The sequence below is a fragment of the Barbus barbus genome (genome assembly GCF_936440315.1).
Source record: "Barbus barbus genome assembly, chromosome: 26".
NCBI lineage: Eukaryota > Metazoa > Chordata > Actinopteri > Cypriniformes > Cyprinidae > Barbus > Barbus barbus.
Genome location: NC_136754.1, coordinates 5,625,164 through 5,640,558, shown reverse-complemented (window position 1 = coordinate 5,640,558; position 15,395 = coordinate 5,625,164). Strand labels below are relative to the sequence as shown.

At 35.3% G+C, this 15,395-nt stretch overlaps 1 protein-coding gene across 1 annotated transcript in view; it reads left to right on the top strand.

Moving 5' to 3' along the window:
- LOC306845606 (calmodulin-regulated spectrin-associated protein 2-like) overlaps positions 1 to 15,395 on the top strand; it is a 55,786-nt gene that overhangs the window by 5,610 nt on the left and 34,781 nt on the right. The window contains exons 2-3 of the mRNA XM_079378505.1: positions 1,737 to 1,996; positions 12,704 to 12,865. Of these exons, the coding sequence (XP_079234631.1) occupies positions 1,737 to 1,996; positions 12,704 to 12,865 (422 nt within the window). The remainder of the gene's footprint in view (positions 1 to 1,736; positions 1,997 to 12,703; positions 12,866 to 15,395) is intronic.

Genomic DNA, 15,395 nt, shown 5'->3' with positions numbered 1-15,395 from the left:
AACCACGCTGTCAGCAGGCATTTCATAATCTAGAAGGACAAAAACATTATTAATAATTCTGATATAACATTCCAGTTGAGAAATGCAATAAAATACAATGTTTTGTTTGTTATATACCAATATTCCAAAGAATATTATTCAGTGAATTATCATTATCCAGCGAATTATTCTTGACTCTATAGGCCTATTAAACAGCTTATAAACCTACTAAAACTGTAGTTAAAAATTAAGTTGATATGACTCCTGTCCTTTATTTATTTTGTCCATTTGAAAATATTAGACATTCTACATTTATTTTGCTTATTGTTAATATTAGTGTTGTTGCTGCTGATGCTTTTTATAAATAAAATGTTTTTTTATTGTTGTAATATGAAGATTAAATTTAACATGAAAGACTGCTAATTTGCAACAAATAAAAAAAAAAAGATGACTGAAAAGAGGAAAAACCAAAGTGAAGTATGTTCTAACTTCACTCAGTCATTTATTTACTTTATAACAGTAAATAAATATCGGTTATCGGGCACGTAATCATGCAAATAACTGGTATCGTTATAAAAAATCAATATTGGTCGATCACTACTCATTAGCATTTAAAGCAATATGGAATAGAATGGCTTGCTAAAAACAGAGCTGATTTTGACAGGGTAAAAAAGGTGTTTTTTACACTACCATTGAGAAATTTTAATCAAATTATGTTATGGACTTTTCATTAAGACCCTAAAGAATCATCAACTTGTAGAAAATTGGCATCCAATGACCTCTTTAATACAATTACAGTTTCATATAATTTTTTATTTTATTTCTTTTTAATGTTTAATTATTATTTAATTTGTAATTATTTTTAAAATTAAAAACATTTCTTCTCTCTTTATTTATTTGTTTGATTTACTTATCTTAATTAACTTATTTAATTTGTATAATTAGTAAACATTTCATTTTTATGATTTTTATTTGTAATGTTTTATTTTTAAGCAAGAACAGCAGGAACTGGACTGCGCCTTTAAGACACATATCTCCTGCTGAAAATGAACTCACACACACACACACACACACACACACACACAAAGACATACTGAAAGGAAATGACCCGGGAAGAGCAGGAATCTACATCGCCTGTAGTCTGACTCACACTGAAGCATTATGGGATGCCAGGAATTTCCTTGGCCTTCTAAACTCAGACATCTGCAGTCACACTTCAGCGTCAGAAACAGAGCTGAATTGTCAGTCTGCAGATGTTGTCATCCTGATGCTGTTAATTTCTGTTTGTGTGCATCACGACTGCTTTGTTTTTTTGGGCAAGTGCTCGTGACTCATTTTTTTCAGGCCTGTACCTGGGTGTTTACTTGTGTTTGTGTGCAATTGTGTTTGCTTCCCAGTGACTGCAATCTGTATGTGTGTGTGACTCAAGTCATGCATGCCTGTACCTGTCTGTTTGTGTGTTTGAGTCTATGGTGCTATTCTGAAGATCATCAGATTAAGCAGGAGTCATAATGGGATTAGTCTGAAAACAGTGTGTCTCTCTCTTCAGGGTCCACTCTTTGTCCTCACATCAGTCTGTTTGACCAAGCATTGGCTTGAATCAGCTTTAAAGGCACATTAAGTTCTTTTTTCACCTAAAGAAATGAATATAGTACTGTTTTTTTATGTTTTACCCACCTCACCTGACCATCTGAATAATCCCTTTTTAGCTTCCAAAATTGTGCATTCAATCACAATCCCTGTCGTTCTCTGTTTAGACTGTATACCGGTGGAGTTGGAGGATCCATTCTACAGAGACCAGTATGATCAGGAGCATGTGAAGCCACCCGTTGTGTCTCTGCTGCTTTCTGCGGAGTTGTATTGCCGTGCTGGGAGTCTGATCCTCAGGAGCGACGCGGCTAAACCTCTGCTGGGTCACAATGCCGTCATCCAAGCCCTCGCTCAGAAAGGCCTCTACGTCACTGACCAGGAGAGACTTGTGACTGAGAGAGACCTGTGCAAGACCCCCATACAGATGGCAAGTCATTTGACACTACACCTTCATTTTTGTCTGTTGCAAAACTGACATACATTCAGATTTAGAGTGTAAGATTTATTTTAATAGTGACATGACCCTGCAAATTTCAAAAGACTGTTGCAATGCCTTCATAGTAACAGTAATATTACTTCATAGTAATATGTGCACAATATGGGCACTATGGCTGTGCAATTTGGGGAAAAATGTAATTGTGAATTTTTTTTTTTCTGATGAAAATTATGATTTAAAAAAAGTAAAAAAAATTAAATGCTTGTTTGTAGGGTTGCACAATTTGGCCAAAAATGTTGAGTTATATCAATAATAATAATAATAATAATAATAAAATATTAAAGGGGACCTAACACACAGTTTCACCCAATCTCATGTTAATCTTGAGTACCTATAGAGTAGTACTGCATCCTTCATATCGCCAAAAAGTCTTTAGTTTTATCATATTAATAAAAGAAAGATACAGCTTTACGATTCTCTCCGGAAAAAGCCGAGGTCCTGGAGGCGTGCCGTGTGGGCGGAGCTAAAGGGTGACGATGTGTGCACGTGCGCGTTCTTCCGGGAGTAATGCCCATATAAGGAGTTCCACCGTCGTTTACGTCATCAAGAACGACGATCGAAAAAAAACCCTCTGAAACTTGTCCTAACCCGGAAGTGAGATTTTTGGCACAGAAATACTCTGTTATACGTCCAAATTGTTTTTTGAAACTGTCCATGCTTAGCATGAGAATGCAACTCTTTAACAGTGTAAACAACTCTGAATGCATGAAACAGCATTGTACCCCCCCTTTACGTAAAATAAGAAACATTACTATTGCAGTATTTCACTGTAAAATTTAAAAAAATCAGCTGTTTAGGAAAAATGTAAAATTACAATAATAATATTAATGGCTCTCTTAAATTCTTTATTTTCAAACATTAAACCATCAAACTTTTATTTTTCTTATTTCTCCAGGTTGCTCACTTAAAGTTAATCTTTAAAAACACCACTCATTTAATAACATTGTTAAATGTAATATTTAGCAATTCTCAAAATTAATATAAATGTTTCGTACTGTGCATTATAATGCTGTGATTTCTAAATTAATTTAAAATAATAGTTTTTTTGTTTTTAGCATTTTATGTTTTGATTATGTAATTATTAATTATTATTAATTATTTAGCCAAAATAGCATGGAATTTTATTAATTATTAATGGTATTAACCATAATTTTTATTTTTATTGGTATTAAATATAATTGATGTTGTGATGCCTAAATTTACTTGTAGATTTTAAAATTATTGATTTAAATGCTTTGCTTTTTATTTTTTTATTTAATTATTTAGATAAAATATTTGTAATCAGCCATATTAATTGGCTTATTGTTATCAACCAGAATTTTAATGTCAGTGTATCCTTACTATTGACTGAAGCTTTCATAAGTCTGATGTAATGCCTTCATAGTGATTTTTGTAGAACAAGTGAGAAAATTATAGGAATTTTTTGGTGTGGCTATAATTTTGAGGTTTTCCTTGCTGTTGCTGTCATAATTTAAAGGGATAGTTCACCCAAAAATTAAAATTCTATTATTAATTACTCACCCTCATGTTGTTCCAAACCCTTAAGACCTTTGTTCATCTTCAGAATACATATTGTGGCGCGAGGAGCAAACGACAGACACAGTGGGCGTCAGGCCTCGGAGAGGTTTTTATTAAACAATAATAATCAAAATAGTGTCCAAGGGGAAAAAAGTGTCCAAAATAAACAGGGGATCTGGTGTCCTCGCCGTGCTGCGGTACGTGAAGGAGGGCAGTGTTCAGAAAGGAAGGGTCCAGGGAAGGGGCGGAGTCCGGTGGCCGCACGCGCTCCCCTCTCGGGTCTTCCTACTCGACGCTCCCTTCCTGGACCTGCGAGGACACCAGCGTGCATGCACGGGGAAGAGACCGGTCTCCCGAGGAGAGGCGCGCTCGGCATTTAAACGGCCCTGGCTGTTTCAGCGCCCCTCCTCTCTCACACACCCACTCCCGTCGGGAACCTGGTGAAGGGCGGCGAATACGGGACGGGGTGGTGATGATGGCAGCCGACTCGTCACAATATTAAGATATTTTTGATGAAATCTGATTGCTTTGTGACCCTGCATAGACAGCAATGTAATTACCGCGTTCAAGGCCCAGAAAGATAGTAACGAGTCCGACATCGTTAAAATAAGTCCATGTGACATCAGTGGTTCAACCATAATTTTATGAAACTATGAGAATATGAGAATGCTTGTAAACAAGGTGCAGCGCATCTGGGTTCTACGTCAGAATGCCGGCTCCTGCATCAGCATCACCACACACATGTGTCGTGATACTCCTGTGATTGCGTTTCAAAGACTGTCACGGAAGTGAAGAAATTGTTGAATAAAGTTTTTATTTTTGTATTCTTTGTGCACAAAAAGTATTCGTGTAGCTTCATAAAATTAACGTTGAACCACTGAAGTCACATGGACTATTTTAACAATGTCCTTACTACCTTTCTGGGCCTTGAACATGTAAGTTGCATTGATTTCTATGCAGGGTCAGAAAGCTCTCATAAAAATGAGAAAGCTCTTCATAAAAATATCTTAATTTGTGTTCCGGAGATGAACAAAAGTCCTACGGGTTTGGAACGACATGAGGGTGTGTAAATGATGACAGAATTTTCATTTTTAGGTAAACTATCCCTTTAAGGCAGTGATAACATGAATCTGCTGGTATTGAACTGGTAATGCAAACTGTGCTGTGTGTAAGCTGCATTGTGCACTTCAGTTAAGGGTGTTGTAGGGTGGATGAGGTGGAGTAATGGACCTTTTGGTCACTGCCATATTAGGCACTGCTGATGTCTGCATTGCAGTACTCCCTCTCTCTCTCTCTCTCCTTCTCTCTGTCTCTGCAGTAACACTCAGTATCCTTTCAGTGTTCAATTTAGGTGCTTTTACCTCTCCGAGACCACAGAGCTCAGTCTAGACCATCTGATTTAACACAGACACAACATGCACATTATGACACAAACTTCCACAGCTCTCGTAGTTGCAGACTCACTCTGTGTAAGCTCCAAAATGAAAACACATCACCACATGCTATCAGATTTATCTTTGCATCAACCACAGTGTGTGTGTTTATGATTGGCAGGCTTATTCGGAAAAGACGAGCACATGTGACATGAGGATTAGAAAAAACTATGTTTGTCTCACAGTCTGCAAAACTCACTCATAGATACACCCACTGTGTCCAAAAACACACCTTAGACTGCTGTCTCTGTACGAGTGCACACTTATATGTGCACATGGGTGGGTGGGTGGTTATGTCTGTTGGCATGGCGATTAGCACTGCGGCAGTGTGACGATGTGTATGTGTGTGTGACTCAGTTGGAGAGGAGGGGTCTGCACTGCTGTGAAACTGAATTGATGAAATTCACTTTAATCAGCATATTTGGGAGAAAAGTGTCGACTGCACATATGCTCTCACTCAGCAGGTGAAACACAGAAGGTGATGGTTTAAACTGTATGTATACATTGAGGGCCTGAAGTAATTAAAATGCTTCTATTTTGCATTCTTTTCTAATTTAATTCAACATTGTGCATTTTAAATTATAACAAGAAATTAAATTGCAAAAAGTTACATTGCAGAATGTATTTTGTTTGCTTTAATAACTGCAGCATTCAAGCTGCATGAACTCTTTGTGTGAAACCTAATGATCATGATTTGAGATGAACCAAGAGCATCTTATTCTTTAATGGAGGAACATATGATCGTTTGTGCAAAGGATTCACATGATCAGTGTCATAAATGTAATTATTTGATATTTCACCTAGAAATAGTCCAGAATATTAAATATGTTTTCTTCATTTTACATCATGCTCTGTATTTTCAAAACGTTTTTTTTTTTTATTATTATTTCCAGGGTTAAATATGAAAAAATCCCAGATTTGCAAAGTGGTCTCTGTATATAGATATACAGTGACCCTCCCAATAATTTGGATAGTAACAATTCAAAAACATTATATAACAAGATATTAAAGCAAGTGGGAATTATTTTAAAGAAATACAGCACCAGCAAACATTTCAATCAAAACATTTCATAAAGTTTTATTCAGTTTGAAATATGAAACAATAAATATACTGTATATTGCTGAAAATTAAGATAAAAAGTCTTGGGCACTTTCTGGTTGTCAAATTCTACTTGAAACATTTTTTATTGTTAATATAATAAACTATACAGTGGTTACTCTGCTAGGACATCTGTGTGATTTTGAGGAGAACTGACGTCATAGATCCATAAAAAATGACCAGAGCAGTTGGTTAACAATAATTAAAGTTGTTCAGAAAAGTTCATTCTAAGAAAAGCTCTAGCATCATGTGTTTGCCAGTGCCTCTTTGTTATTTTGTAAGTGTGACTTACTTGTCCAAAATGCCAAATACTTTTTGAGGCCACTGTATAAGGTATAACTAATACCAAGGGCGTAGCCCCCGCCCCCCCAACATTGGCATTCTCTGAGGTCCTCCGAGGGGTTGGCATAGGGTTGTAACGGTATGAGATTTTCATGGTATGATAATCGTCTCAGAAAATATCACGGTTTCATGGTATATATTACACAATAATTCTTATCAGTAACAATGACTCTTAAAAGAATAAGAACAAGTTATTTGAGTGAACAAATCCTTTATTGCAACAAACGTGAAGTAATTTTAATGAAAGTAAGCCTCCCTTCTGAGGAAAAAAATTAAAATAAAAAATTACAAAATAAAGCCATAAGCTTTATGTATATCTATATCACTCTTTAACATTTTAATTAATGTTTTAAAATATTATCAAATGAAAATTTAACAACTTTTATTTTTTATTAGTGCTGCACAACAGAGGTATTGCAAGTTAAAACATGGACAAACATGATATTCCTTAAAAATAATGTTTAAATTAATTATTATAAAGAATATTATTATTGTTGTCATAACTTTTAAGTACATTGTACAATGCTAATTTATTTCTGTCAGGACTTCAAGTTAAATTGAACGTTTATTTTGACGGGTTGTAGCAGATCTGAGTTTAGTCTATTTGACAATGGTTTTCCTCAAATAAAACTGGTTTTCTCTCAGAGCAGCTCCGCTGATGTTCATGTTTATGTAGACGCTGAAAACACCATTAGTGTCATGCATGCATACTTCAGTATGTAGTAGATAAAACGGCACCACTCATATCTACTTTTGATTTATCCATCCATCAGATTGCGCGTTTTAAGTGACAACCTCGTTAACGTTATTCTGTAAAATCCATGTTCACGACTGCACCGGGATTCCCTCTGCATCATGGAAAATATACGGCCTTATAACGTGTTATAAATGCGACATACCTTTATCTGCACTGAGGGATGATGTCTGCGAATATGTTGGATGTATTGCCTGCTTTTGCAGCCACTTTGCGTCCACATTTTTTGCAAATTGGATTCGTCCTCAAGGAGAACCCCATGTTCGTGTTTTTTTTTTTTTTATATCCAAAGTATTCCCATACTGCAAATTTAAACTTTTTTTTGGCAGGGGATGGAGATTAGATACAATCTCTGTCTTTGTTATTTCAGCAGAGTGAAGCAGCCGAAATAAATTGCATATGCGCGGGTGAGATTATTATATATATTTTTTTTTCATAACTTTTTTTTTAAAACCGTAGATATGCAAATGTTTACGGTATGATAACCGTGTACGTTCAAACCGCGATAGACCGTCATACCTGTATATCGTTACAACCCTAGGTTGGCATTATCTTTTCTCAGGTGTTCGGTCATCTCTGATCATTTAAGGGTTGGATCCAGACTGAAGCTTCTGTAATTCCTAGTTACCACGGGATGTTAAATTCCAGACTTTCTGCTCTCAGATTTTGATGACATGAAAGGACTTCCTTTTGATGCACACTGTATCCAGGCCAGTTTTTTAGAACTCAGATCATGAGCACCTTTCTGGATCTTTTAGCTGTTTATTAGTCAGTGGAAATACATTCAGCAACATTAGTAAAACTAGAGCATATGCTACATTTTTTTAAATAATTACTTTCAAGAGTAAACCTGATTGCTTAAAAACAGCTGAAAGTATATAGACATGTGAAATAGACATGAGAAAATCTCTCATAAGAGATGTATGAATTGAGTGTTTGAATCATATGAAGCATTGTTAGGTGCTTAGTCATAGAAAGTTTCATTGATTTGTCCTCTGTGGTTTCATAAACAGCCTGCAATGTAGAGAAAAACTGATCAGAGATTCAGTCTGACATGCCAGCCCGATCTCACAGCAATTCGTACATATTTTACGAGGTGGCTAATTCGTACGAATTCGTACGACCTCACTCGTACAAATTCATACGATTTTTGCTTAATTGTACGTATTTTACGAGTTGCCAATTCGTATGAATTTGTACGAATGACCTACACCTAACCCCGCCCCTAAACCTACCCATCACTGGGGTTTAGACAAATCGTACTAAATCGTATGAGTGAGGTCGTATGAATTTGTACGAATTAGCCACCTCGTAAAATACGTACGAATTGCCGTGAGATAGCGTTGGACATGCAGGAACTTATCTCTTAACATCACTGTTTGAGCTGAAATAAGGGCTCTGGGTGGTTGATTAACAAATCTAAATGTATACATGTAATCACTAAAACAGAAGTCCATCCATTGTTCCAAGCCTTTAAAGCTTTTTGTCTGTATAAAGAATCTCAATCTCTCTTTCTCTCTTTTTTTTTTTTTGTCCACACAGAAAATCCACAGCACTTAAAGTGATTCCCTCAACTTGTTGGGAACTGAGAAATTTGCAATGCTTGGTTGTAATGAATAAATTATAAAATTAAGCAAATAAATAAAGAATTGTTGAAATCTGATTAATTAATCTTGATTCTATCCTGTACAGGTATGAGTATCAACAGATAAACATATTTGTTTTAGTATATTATTAAGAGCATGTCACTTAAAACATTTGTGATAATTTTGTTGTGGAGCTGTGAGAACAACACCTGAATCATTTAGAATCGGAATGTCAACACTTACTCAATGTCTGCATGACCTTCATGCGTGTGTGTGACTACTTAAGTGTGTGGCAGCACTCAGTTGTTTGGGTGGAATCTAGATTTTTGGACACTTGAGCCTTGCGTTAATGCTTGGTAAGCTTCTTGGATTTAAATCCAGGATCAATCAGACTGAGTAAAAATGAAAACGCTTGTCATGTGACGAGTCTCCTACTCTTCCTGCTATTGCCGGCCAGTGGGTGTGGCTAGGAGACTCACCAAGAGAATGATGTCCACCTGTTCTTCCCTCTATAAAAGCCTTGGCCTTGTTGGTGTGGTTGTTGCTTGTTTGCTCCTGATTGTTTTGTGTTGTTTATTTGGATTTGGTTATTAGTTGTGCGACTTGTTCTGTCTGGCTCTATACCATCTTGTGTCAGATAGAAATTGTACTTATTTTTCGTTGCTTTCTTTTCTTATGTTAATAAATATTTCTGTTGCAACCTTACCAAACGCATGTCCTCCTTCCATTTATTACGGCTTTGAGCCGGTCGTGACAGTCATCTGTTTGTATTCATAAGAAGAGCTTTAAATTTGTATATTGAATTAATTTTTATCATGCAAACAGTCTGTGTCACATGGGCAAAATATGAGCACATTTTTCTGAAGTTGATTTATACAGTTTGGATTTTAGTTTTAGCTAAATCTTTTACTTGATATTTAGAGATGAGGCTTGCTGATCTCCATGGATTAAACTCTTATTTGTGAAGTTTAGTGGTTTAAGGATTATAAGGTTAAGTAAGATGTCACTTTTATAATTTTAATCAGAAAGTTACACTTTCTTTAAAGAAGAGATTTTAGAGAAGAGATTGCCAGACACAAATTATTCCTGCATAAACTTTCTTAAAAAAAAAAAGTTTTAGTATGGGAAAACAACTGTGTCAAAACTATCAAAATATACTTAATTTAGTTAGCACCTTTAGCAATCTTGTCCCAGGTATCAACTGAGGCTTTGCACAATGTTTTCATATACAATATGTGACCCTGGACCACAAACCAGTCATAAGGGTAAATTTGAAAAAAATTGAGATTTATACATCATCTGAAAGCTGAATAAATAAGCTTTCAATTGATGTATGGTTTTGTTAGGATAGGATAGGATTAGGCTGAGATACAACTATTTGAAAATCTGGAATCTGAGGGTGCAAGAAAATCTAAATACTGAGAACATCGCCTTTAAAGTTGTCCAAATGAAGTTCTTAGCAAGGCATATTACTAATCAAAATTTAAGTTTTGATATATTTACAGTAGGAAGTTTACAAAATATCTTCATGGAACATGATCTTTACTTAATATCCTAATGATTTTTGGCATAAAAGAAAAATCAATATTGAAAATTGTGACCCATACAATGTATTGTTGGCTATTGCTACAAATATACTCCAGCAACTTAAGACTGCTTTTGTGGCCCAGGGTCACATATGGTTTTGTTGAAAATTAAGTTATGATTGTTTTATAATCTTAAAATGGCACTGGGTCAAAAGTGACTCAAATAGAAAAGGTGTATGTTGATTTTTAATGGATTAGGAGGATTAAAAGGAGGGTATTGTAAAATTACAAGCAAACACACAGTGAATGATTAAATAATCTCTTTAAGGTTTACTTGCGTTTAAAGTTGATTTCAGGGGGGTTGTAAGTGTGTTATTTGCTATTTGCTCATTATTTTTAAATGAAAGTGATCAAGAGAAACTCATTAATCTGGAATTTTAAGATTTAGTTTGGGACTGGATTATCTAAATTTAAATGCTAATGACTGAATGTGCTCCAAAGTGACCGTTTCCCTCCTTCAATTTTAGGGCTCTTTAAAGGGTCATGAAACACTAAACTACTTTTTTTGGATTATTTTTTAACTACTTAATACATACTGTCACTTCAGTTTCAATAACACCCTCTAGAGGTGAGAGACTGACTAAGCAGACAGAAAAAGAACATGGCTGTGTTCGAAATGGCATACTTGCTTACTGCATACTGCTCAGTACACAGTGCATACTGCCTACTATTTTTAAAGAATAATGTGTGAAACAGTATACAATAAGCAACAAATGTTTCAGAGTAGCATGCTTAAGTGTTGTCACAAGACAAACACTGAATATTAATTCAGCACAGCTGTCAAGGTTGTTACCTTACAAATGTGCTAACTATTCTTTTTACAAAGGATTGTTAATTGTTAATAAGGCTTCATACTAGTAAACAATGCTATATTGCCCAACTGAACTCATTTCATAATTGATGAACTTTACATATTGGACAGAACTGAATCAACACTGAGCTGTCTTTATCTGAACAATAATATTTTTGGCAGTTACACTAATAGGAAAAAGTGATATATTCTAGTTATACTAGATAATAACAGAATTTTCTTTAGCAACAGGTGTGTAAATAGTAGTTAGGTGGCAGATATTTATACTTCAGTACTGTAGTACATTATAAAACAGTATGCAATATCATATTGAGTGTAAATTATATATAAATTTTATTAGATGAATGCCAATTTATTGGGACAAAAACCTACCTACAGCTAAGCATACCTAATAACACCTAATAACCTAATATGTATTATTAATGAGGTGTTTTATTTCCACTTTTAAAATATTTACTTACATTTTTATTTAAATTATTTATTATTATTATTTAATATGTTTGAAACAATCAGTAGGGCCTACTGTATAAAGCTCTATAAGCACACCAAGCCAACGAACTAGTGGACACGAAAACAGACTGCGGGGTTGGCTCACGTCGGCAGTGTCTGGGTCCAAAGGTGCCCTGACACACCATGCTGGCGCTCGACAACTGACAGCCAAGTAGCACGTCCGTTCTGCGACCTTTCTCGTACACTGGTTCTCCAGCTGAAAACCCAATCAGAATAATCAGATGGCCCGACTGACCGACGAGCTCCGACGACGATTCAACATTTCAAATCAGCCAAAAAAAAGCCGACGCGGACCAAGCCGTAGCTTGGTGTGTACCGGGCTATAAAGATAAAGGTGACGTCATTTGACTTGACCGGAAACATGCCGTAGAGATTAAAGTACAATTTATGTCCTACTAACGATATTGTTTTTAGATGCACAGCGATAGTTTGTAGTTTACATACATATACAAGTCTTACATTTATAATTACTATTCCCCGCCTCCAGTTCACTCAAGCGTCTGAAGATGAAACGTCACATGGAGTGCGTTGCATTCTTGGAAACAGTATCCCATGCAGTGTCTTCAGATACATCAAATACAAACATCAAATTCATATCATCAGATACACATCAAATTTCAGCAAATGTAACAGGTAATCCGGTTATTCCATGCATACAGAAAATTTGCATACTATCCATACTGGATACTGCAGAAATAGTAAGAACAGTATGATAGTGTGTCATTTCTAACACAGCCCATGTTTGGGTTAACACTGGTTGAAGAAATGGCACCAGATCCTCATACTCATTGTTAAATGACTTACTTGGTACTTAGTGCATGTTAAACCAGTAAGATTTATTTTGATGAACAATGCACAAAAGATCTGGATGGATTTACCTATACATAGCATTGCACCAAATGTTTGGAAAACAGCTATTTGCGTTCATTGTAAAAGAACTGATAAAAGAAAGATATGCTTACGTTTTGTGCATTCTTTTTTTTTCTCTTGTCATTTTAGAGTTCTCACCTGGCGATGATTGACACTTTAATGATGGCATACACAGTTGAAATGGTCAGTGTGGAGAGAGTGCTGACCTGCATACAGAAATTTACTCCGTTTCTTCCTGAGGAGGACTTCCCTTATGATGCTGAAGAGGCAATAACCACTTGGATCAGTAAGGTGAGAATCCCATAACATTCATGATAGAAACTTTTGATTGACCTATGGGTTTTCCAACCTGCAATTCTGATGTTATTTGGAGTGCTAACAGCCAGTATAATGCCAGTTTAATATACCAATGTAGCAAATTAAATTAAAGTCAATATTTACTAATAATATTTTAAAAATGACAAAAAGAGATGTTAAGAATTATTTTAAAATACAAAGTAATCACAGTTGTTGCCAATAATGTTTAAATTATGCTAATGATAATTAAATTTAAAACATTAATGGTAATACTGAGCTCTCACTGTAATACACCGTAAATCAGACCTTCTTTTCTCTTCACTGACTACTTCCACATCTTTCTGACATATTCACAAAGTGATCAAAGAAATACCGTTTGTAAGATCTGTGAATCCTAATAGCGTGGAATTATGACGAATGCCGATCTTGTCACACTCGTGGAAGCAGGGAGAACGCAGGAGGCAGGAAATAACTCAAATAGTCTTTAATGACAACACGCAGGGGAAAATCCAACATAGAACAGATTCCAAACCCCCGAACATAACTTGGTGACAAAGTAACGAGTAGACCCGACAAAGGAAGACCAAACAAACAAGAACTTAAATGCAAGGGATAATTAACAAACACAGGAATCATATTAGAAGAGGAGAAAGACCATACAAGAAAAACAGGTACTAAAACAGAGGTAAAACAAGGAGACACAGGTCCATAACACTGACAGATCTTGAGTGATATAAAAGTTGCATGAATTCCGTTTTGACTGTTCAGAATGCAGTCGTATTGCAAAACATCTGGGCCCGTATTCACAAAACATTTTATCTTACCACTAAGAGTTTTTAGCTAAGAGTTTTCTCTAAAACCTATTTACAAAGCTGCTGAGATAAACTTTTACTAATGAATAGAGTCTTAAGCTAAGAGTAAGGGTGGGGTTAACCTCATTGATATGGATGATGTCAGCATGCTTACTAACTATGCACACAGTGATTGGCTAATAGTCTCTGTCAGAGATTTTTTCATTGAAATTGTAGAGCGCAATATTATGTTGCCATATTCAAATAAAGATTTAAAAATACACAAAGTGCTATATAAATGCATCATTCATTCATTTATTCATTCATAAAGATTTTAAAATGCAGGCTAAGTGTCACTAATTAAACAAGTATATGTTCAGCTAATTGTCAGCCTCTTACATGTTTGCTTCTCGTAAACAATTAGTGAATATGCATATAAACAGCCTTTTAATTAACAGAGTAGAATTATCATGGCTGATAATAGTAAGGCATGCAAACGTAAAGGAAAAACAAACTGGACTCAAGAAGAGCTGTTACTTCTTGCCCAATGAAAACAAGGATATAATCAAAGGAAAATTTGGAGTAGGGATAACCTCCAAAACCAAAGGCGATACCTTTTTAAAGGATCATTATCATCAAATGTTTCTAAAATGTTTACGTTGCAAGGCAGATTGCCGGCAACAGCCATTTTAGGATAGTTTGTGGCTTGGTCTTAGTGACTTAGAAGTCCTCTTCACTACTCTTAACATTTCACAGATTTAGGAGCTAGTTTAAGCACTAAAACGCTTTGTGAAATACTCTTAGACCAAAAATTTAGGAGTCCTAAATTTAGGATTGACATGCCCATTATTTTTAAGATTTTCTCCTAAATCGGTGAGTTATGATCTACATTTAGCCTTAAAGGGTTACTACACCCCAAAATGAAAATGTTGTCATTAATCACTTAACCCCATGTCGTTCGTTCGTCTTCGGAACACAATTTAAGATATTTTGGATGAAAACCGGGAGGCTTTTGAAAAGTATGAAAGACATTGTCAGAATAGTCCATCTGCCATCAGTGGTTCAATCGTAACGTTATGAAGCTACGAGAATACTTTTTGTAAGCAAAAAAAAAAAAAAAACTACTTTATTCAACAATTCATCAACCATTACCATGGTTTTTGATTTGCCCTCATTTGTCACACCTGTGTGTAGTTAATTAACCTTGTTTAGTCCCTAGTATTTATCTATATAGCCCTTGTTTTCAGTTGTTCTTGGTCAGAGCTTCTCTTTACAAAGTGGTTGATCTGTTTGCCATGTAATGTGAATAAATACTGTAGAAATGTTGTTTATTGTCAGTTCATGACACCTAATGCATGAACTAATTGAATCTTTTTTTGTGAAGTGTTACCATATTTATAGACAGCAGGGTGTCAGCGGGGCATGTTTTGAGGGGCATGTGCTGTAACTGAAAAAGGGCAACCCCCCCCCCCCCCCCCCTTTTTATTTTTGGCCACATGATGACACTTGATGACAAATTAAATAACACAAAATAATAGTCTCAAAAGCTTTAGATTTATTCACTATTAATAACCATAATAATAATATAGTTTGAATATTTTTTTTAGCTATTCTGTTTTATAAGCTAATTTGTTTTATTTGGTTAAAATGTTTATGTAGCCTATGTCATTGAGAAAAGGGGAAGGCAATTAAGCAATGAGTCAAGTATTTTTGCCAAACTATTTTGAAATATA